Raw genomic sequence first — 7,857 nt, 5'->3', positions numbered from 1 at the left:
AAGACTGGGGATGGGAAAAAAGGGAGGGGGGGAGGGAGGGGGGGGGGGGGGGTAGACTTGGGATAGAGAAGGGGGACTGTAGCCTCCTTAGATATACATACATAGGACTTGGGGAAGGAGGGAGGGAGGCCTTATCCTTAGAAGGGACTTTAGAGATGGGAGAGGGAGGGAGGAGGGAGGCCTTAGCCTTAGAAGGGACTTTAGAGATGGGAGAGGGGGGAGAGGGAGGAGAGGGAGGGAGGAGGGAGGCCTTAGCCTTAGAAGGGACTTTAGAGATGGGAGAGGAAGGAGAAGGAGGGAGGAGGGAGGCCTTAGCCTTAGGAGGGACTTAAGAGATGGGAGAGGGGGAGAAAGGTTCACAGTCTTAGCTGGGACTTAGGTTACGGGACGGAGGAGGGAGAGGAGGGGAGGGATTCCCTAATGATAACGACCATATCAAATTACACCAATAAATTATTCCCTCCTCCCCTTCCTCTTCTCCTTCTCCTCCTCTTCTTCCCCTTTGCTTCTTCTATTATTCTTTTTCTGTCCCTTCTTTCCCTTTATTTCTCCTCCTCCTCTTCCTTCTTCGTCTCCTTCTTCTTCTTCTTTTTCTTTTTCTTCCTCTTCTTGTTCTTCTACTCCTTCTCTTTCTTACTTAGGCGTCATTCACACTTTTTCATTCCACTGTGTCTTCCAATTCGTCATGTCCTTTGTTCTTTCTCTTTCCAGCCTCCTTTTCTCTCCCTCCCACACGCTTTTTCCCTCTCTCTTTCTCCCTCCCACACACTTATCCCCTACTTCCCTCACTTGGTTTCTCATCTCTCTCTCCCCTTCTTAGTTCCTCTTCATTCCTCCCACACTCTTGCTTCCTCTCTCCCTCGACTCATAAATGAGTCGAGCCATCCTCTCTTGTCTCATGTCTTCGTAAATTCTCCCCTTCCATCTCTTAATTTCTTCCCCCCACTGGTAAAATATCACTCGTCCTTCCTTAATGTTTCCCCTCATCCGTAATTTATCCCACATCCTTCCTTAATTCCTCCCCTCACTCGTAATTTATATCTCCCACTCCCACACCCCCATTTTTTAGACCGTCCTTCCTTTATTATTACGATAGTAATAAATTAGCTGGGCCCGTCCCTCCGGGAATTTTTTAGCCCGTAGTTTATTCGATCGTGATTAGAGAAAATTAGTACCTATGTAGTATGTACCTACCTAATTTGTTACAAACCCCACCCCTAGAGTCCACCGTACAAAACATCTAGGGTCCAAGGTACAACATCCTTAGGGTTCAAGGTACAACATCCTTAGGGTTCAAGGTACAACATCCTTAGGGTTCAAGGTACAACATCCTTAGGGTTCAAGGTACAACATCCTTAGGGTTCAAGGTACAACGCCCTGGGGGCCAAGGTACGACGGATAAAAAAGGTGTAAAAAAAAATGTTGGCCAATTTAGTAGAAATTTTGGGAGGTATTAGTTTTCAATGAGTAGATGAAAAAAGCTATAAGGCGTGTAGTCCTATCTCCAACCCTTCAACCCCAAATTTGCCTTCAAAATTTGAAGATTTTTTCCATTTAGAATACATTGCGACCAAGGTACAAAGGGTATGGGTCCAAGGTACATAGGGTAGTTGTACCTTGAACCCCAAAAAGGTGGTGTCGGAAAATTGGGTATATCTCTTAATTAAAAATTAGTAAAACAATCATTGCTAATTGTATAGATAGCCAAGAAAATTTCCTTTCTAAATCAATTAAAATTATGCCAATAACATTAATAGAAAAAATTAAAAAAATCAAAAAGTGATTTTGGGGGCCAAGGTACAACCAGGCACCCTACAGTAAAAATTAGAAGAAGAAAAAAATGTAGGTAAAACAAACTACTCGTAGAACAAACACCCTCAATAATGATTATTCAGTTGTCAAGTGTAACATAACTACCTACTACATGTTTGTGGTATAAGTGTATAACAGCACTTCATGATAAAACAATATAGGTAACAAGGTCGTTTCAATACAATACATTGACATTTACACTACATAGATATACCTACCCGGTAACAAAAACATTAGTTCTAGGTACTCTATATTCAAACTCCTTTAAATTGGTATGAATTGTCTCACTCTGATCGTCTGGGGATATAGCTCAGTGGTAGAGCGCATGCTTTGCATGTATGAGGCCCCGGGTTCGATCCCCGGTATCTCCAATATTTTTTGCCTCCAAATTTGTAAAGTACTTTTATTAGGGGGTAGACAATTAGACATTTTTTTTATTATTATTATTATTTTTTACAAGAATATCAAGACTTATTGATCCTGCTTTTACGGAGGAAAGTTGGATAAGAACCTGAAACTGTGTTCTTATAGGTATTTTTCGGAGAGTGTTTATTCCCCAGAAAATAAATATTTACATTGTCAAATGTCTAAATCGTGTTTTGGCACTAAAAACTGACCATCGAAATTTTGACCCGATTACATTACTTTCCTTCCTATAGGATAAGGAAAGTAAAAATTGGGAGTTCTTTGTTGAATTGTTGTTAATTTTATGTCAATTTTCAATTTAATTTAATTTGTTAATTTAATTTAATGTCTGGTTGTTTCAGGATGTGGATCGGGGAGGAGAGGGAGGAAGCGGGGAAGCTACGTCCAGTCGTTTGGTGAGAATGAGAAGATCCATACGGCGTGCTGCTACTTCCTTACAAGTAAGACTACTCCGCCTTTAATTTTACTTTAATTGATTTAATTTCATTTAATTAGATTTTATTTACAGATGGGTTTTTCAAGTCACTGTACAAGTATAACTGCACCAACTATGATCTCTATCTTGCAAATGAGAAGACTCTGTACGTGGTAAATTATTGGAAACACTGTGTCTAGCCGGACACGGAATGTTAGTAAGAACTGCTCAGGTCTTTAGTGCCGAGGGCTGTACCTCATATCGGTTTCAACCCGCCTAGTCACATGAACGCCACCCATAGACCGAGTCCAAAAATAACTACGTGGAGGGCCGCTTGTATACTTTAATTGATTTAATTTCATTTAATTAGATTTTATTTACAGATGGGTTTTTCAAGTCACTGTACAAGTATAACTGCACCAACTATGACCTATATCTCGCAAATGAGAAGACTCTGTACGTGGTAAATTATTGGAAACACTGTGTCAAGCCGGACATGGAATGTTAGTAAGAAGTGCTCAGGTCTTTAGTGCTGAGGGCTTTACCAGGTCCGTTAAGTTGGCAACCGACCAGAACGAATTCGGCCGATCTATAGTACCTTATATCGGTTTCAACCCGCCTAGTCACATGAACGCCACCCATAGACCGAGTCCAAACTACGTGGAGGGCTGCTTGTATAAAAAAGACATAAGAAGTATACGAAGTATAGAGAAACTGAAAAAAGTTAATTCTCCCCCTCCTCTCTCTCTCTCTCCTACCACTATTAGATTAGGTTTGGTAATTTCACGACAAAGCTCCGGATATTGAGAGGGAGAGAGAGGGAGAGAAAGAGAGGGGGGGGAGGGGAAATCCGGAAAATGCTTTTAATGTTTTCATCAAACGTGTATGTACCGACATTGCCTATGTACGTATGCATATACATGTATGTACCTATGTACTTATACCTATTCTCTATCCAGATGGTTATGAGAGCAATGAGTCACCAAAAAAGTAGGCTATGTTGCCAAACATATCAAAGGTGCAACGGTAGAAAATCTTTAAAAGAGGATGGTACATTGCACAGTGCTTCCTCCCACATTGCACAGCGATTCAACATCTTGAAAAAAAGATTACAGATCGAAGCTACCTCTGATTTTTAAAAGAGAGAGTTTATAAAAATAGACCTTTACATTAAATGCAACAATGCTAGGAATTCTCGCATTCTGATTGTATATAGGGTGGTACAGGTATATTGTATACTCCAGTTTGGAAATACAGGATGTCCCCACTTGAACAAAGAAGGACCTTAATGACCATAACCGAATTGGTCTACTTATCGGTATCCAGTATACCTTAGCAACACATGTGTTGCACATTGATCCTAAAGGCAAGTTAAACCTAGTCCCTTGACAAATGTGCTTGAAGGCATGTGATGTGTTCCAATCCACTCAACCCCAATATTATAAAGCTTGAAAATTAGACTAACTTTCAGTGGTTTAGTGATGTAGACTTTGGATCTGGAGGTTTGCGGTTCGAAATTTCATTTCATTATTGAGTTTGGTGAACGACATTTTTTTCGCATTCATACCTAGCAGACCAGATCTTTTATTAGGTATTTCATGAATCCAAAATAGGTTCTCTGCTACTCTGTCATTGGCCTTATGACACCATGGTCTCTTCATTTTGTCTGCCACCAGGACATCCCATCTTCATATCTGAGGAGAGTTGTAAACTCCATACCAAATTTCAAGTCTCTAGCTCTTACCGTTCTCGAGATATTTTGTTTAGACAGACAGACACACAAACATCGATGTTTGCAAATGTCATGACCTCTCTCTTATCATTGGGAACGATCATATACATGGATTTACATTGGATAAATGCACGCCTCCGTGTAGCAATGGGATAGAGACCTCGGTAATACCGAGATAAATAGAGGGTAATACCGAGTCCCGAGTCGGTGTGCATTATGTACACAAAGCCTTTCCAGACTACGAATACTACCATTACGATAAATAGACCTCGGTTCCATTATTTATTTGACCAGCGCAAACAATTCTCTATGTGGACATTGCTGACCACAAATAGCTGTGTTTGGTCAGTTTTGCGGTGTATATTTGTGGTTTTTGTTTTGGGGACGGGGTATATGATTGTCCTTCCCGTAGAGTTTTTAGTAATAGAGCTCTCTAGGTCCGTTCGTTTTCGTAGAATCGGGGTTTCGCACTAAATTTTAAGTGGGCCATAGGGGGTATGGGCCCTCTAGTCTCAGTTTTTGCCATTTGAATACGAATAACAAGTGAAATGACAGGGCTACCCGTAATAGTTTCAGTAATAGAGCTCTCAGGGTCCGAACGTGCACGGGACTTACCTCATTTTTACTTTTTCTTCTTCTTCTCCTTTTTCTTCTTCTTCTTCTTCTTCTTCTTCTTCTTCTTCTTCTTCTCCTCCTCCTCTTCTTCTTCTTTCTTCTCCTTCATCTTTGGATCGTGGAGTGAATATTGTGTTACCACATAGGGTGATGGAAAGCGAGTGTTAATTATTTGCCATTGTGTTCTCTGTTCAAGGCCCCGACGACATCTCTTGAGCTTTTCTTCTCGGATTTTTTTCAATCCGTTTTTTTATCAAACAAGTAATATAATGGTGATAAGATTTGCCAGCTTTAATAATAATGGTGTGATGTTTACTAATGAAGGGTCATGCCTTTGACGATAATAAATGGGTAAATTGTCTACTGTTTTCTCACCGTTTTCAGAATCGATGGCCTTCCAAACGAAACAAGCGTGATCTGTCGAAATCTCCCAGCTGGTATCTGGAACATTATAGTAGTCGCTCCAACAAGCTGGTAGAGGAGACAGAGAACCGGTCATGGTGCTTCTGGGGACCCTCCTTTGTGATCGATCCATCGGATCCTTTCCATTACAAGGTAAAATTTTTTGTCTAAATTTGGCTTTTTTTACTGGCGGAACTGTAACTGTTAAGGTCTTATCGTCCCAAAAGTGAAGAGGAAAGGAAAATAGAATAGGAGAAAGCCAGCCGTTCCTTATCTGTTAGGATAAAATCTGCCCCGGGTCGGACTTGGCACTTACAAGGCAAAGTTGCAGGGTTCAATGAACTGTTGAGCAGTGATGGAACTCATGTAGAAAAAGTAAAAATGGCTCCTAAAGAGTCCCTAAACTTGAAATTGTGACCAAAATGCCAAATGAACAAATGTCCTTTGAGGAGTTAAACATGTTTCATCAAAATCGGGGGAACATTCGTGGGCTATTTGCTTTTTAGGGAAACGAAGAGTTTACAAAAGGTACATCGGTGCGAAATCTAAGTGCATGGATCTCAGACATCACCAAAACATCAGTTAACTATGGTCAATCTTACCATTGAGAGGTAAAGAGAAACCAATATGTAGATACTTTTCATCTAAGGGCAGCCACTCAGCCGTACCTGTCAGGTCTACCTGATAGTGTGTGTGCTCATCAGGTATCAGGTAGACCTGACATGCGGAACTGATCAGGTGTACCTGTCAGGTCTACCTCATAGTCAGTTTCTGGCCTAACCCCAACAAGCTGGTAGAGGAGACAGAGAACCGGTCATGGTGCTTCTGGGGACCCTCCTTTGTGATCGATCCATCGGATCCTTTCCATTATAAGGTAAGGCATCAGAAGAAATCGTAGAAAATTGGCCTCCACGGGGTCCTTAAAGGTTTTGTTGTGACCGAAATGTCCTTTGCAGTGCGCGGTGTTAAATATGTTTGCCAAATTCCATCAAAATCGGTACTGGGGTTTTGTTCAGACATATCTCGGCATCGGGTCTCAGTCGTTAGGACACCGAACGATGGAATTCGGATCTCGATGTTAGTGGTTCCACACAAAAGGATAGTATTTCTTAAGGTCTGGATCAACTGCAAACTCTCTGTGGTAAGATGGGGCTTTAAAGCAACTAATATGATGTAGAATTGTAGATAATTTTCATCTAACCGTGTGGTCAATACCTTTGTTTGTTCTGCTTTCAGTGGTTGCTTGTGGTGACCTGTACAGTTCTGTATAATTTAGTGTTCGTCATAGGACGCGGTGTATTCTGGGAGCTCAATAACGCAGTGCCTCACGTCTGGTTCATTCTGGACTATTCCTGTGACATAGTCTATGTCATAGACTCCATCATACACGCACACGAGGGTAAGTCACATTCTGGATTCTTCCTGTGACACAGACACCATGCAATAATTATGAGGTTATTTGAAGAAGTCTCAAACTCAATCATTCGATTCGGTAGATATTTAAGATATTATATTAAATTATTTACGCATGTGGTTCAATAGTCATTATTGATGATGGCATAGAGCAGGGATGCCCAACCTTTTCAGAGGAAGATCGACTTGAATTTTCAATACAGTCTTGCGATCGACTTACCTACCTGATGAGAGACTTGACTCTGAATTTGGTCCACAAATTCGGAGTAAGTGTGTGTAAGATGATATTGTCAGGTTCAAAGAGTTTAAACACTGCTGGGTGATGATGGCATAGAGCAGGGATGCCCAACCTTTTCAGAGGAAGATCGACTTGAATTTTCAATACAGTCTTGCGATCGACTTACCTACATACCTGATGAGAGACTTGACTCTGAATTTGGTCCACAAATTCGGCGTAAGTGTGTGTAAGATGATATTGTCAGGTTCAAAGAGTTTAAACACTGCTGGGTGTGCTGATCGCTGGTCGCGATCGACTTGAAATCATAGAGTAACCATCCGCAGATATACTGTCAACAAAGATCTTCCAGCTCTCAACTCCCTCAATGAGGATTTGAATAATCGGGACATACTATTAGAAAATCCGATAAAACTTTCCCCTGCGGATATCACCACACGGAAAACTTGGTAAGCTTGTTTATACACCCCCACCGTACTCTGAATTTGGTCCACAAATTCGGCGTAAGTGTGTGTAAGATGATATTGTCAGGTTCAAAGAGTTTAAACACTGCTGGGTGTGCTGGTCGCTGGTCGCAATCGACTTGAAATCATAGAGTAACCATCCGCAGATATACTGTCAACAAAGATCTTCCAGCTCTCAACTCCCTCAATGAGGATTTGAAGAATCGGGACATACTATTAGAAAATCCGATAAAACTTTCCCCTGCGGATATCACTGCGGATACCCCTGCGGATATCACCAGACGGAAAACTTAGAAAGCTTGTTTATACACCCCCACCGTCGCGCTGCACCGCCCGCCCTTCG

At 41.4% G+C, this 7,857-nt stretch overlaps 1 protein-coding gene and 1 non-coding gene across 2 annotated transcripts in view; both read left to right on the top strand.

The window, feature by feature from the left end:
• Nucleotides 1–7,857, top strand: part of LOC103515090 (putative uncharacterized protein DDB_G0282133) — a gene marked incomplete at its 5' end in the record, with an annotated part of 22,038 nt that overhangs the window by 6,236 nt on the left and 7,945 nt on the right. The window contains 4 exons of the mRNA XM_026827892.1: nt 2,580–2,678; nt 5,385–5,555; nt 6,639–6,801; nt 7,403–7,499. Coding sequence (XP_026683693.1) covers nt 2,580–2,678; nt 5,385–5,555; nt 6,639–6,801; nt 7,403–7,499 — 530 coding nt within the window. The remainder of the gene's footprint in view (nt 1–2,579; nt 2,679–5,384; nt 5,556–6,638; nt 6,802–7,402; nt 7,500–7,857) is intronic.
• Trnaa-ugc lies at nt 2,112–2,183 on the top strand. Its single transcript has one exon. It is a non-coding gene; the product is annotated as a tRNA-Ala (tRNA).

Source organism: Diaphorina citri, unplaced genomic scaffold (genome assembly GCF_000475195.1).
Source record: "Diaphorina citri unplaced genomic scaffold, Diaci psyllid genome assembly version 1.1 scaffold1274, whole genome shotgun sequence".
In the NCBI taxonomy this organism is placed as follows: Eukaryota; Metazoa; Arthropoda; class Insecta; order Hemiptera; family Psyllidae; genus Diaphorina; species Diaphorina citri.
The sequence above is the reverse complement of the archived record's forward strand: the minus strand, read 5'-3'. Positions and strand labels throughout refer to the sequence as shown.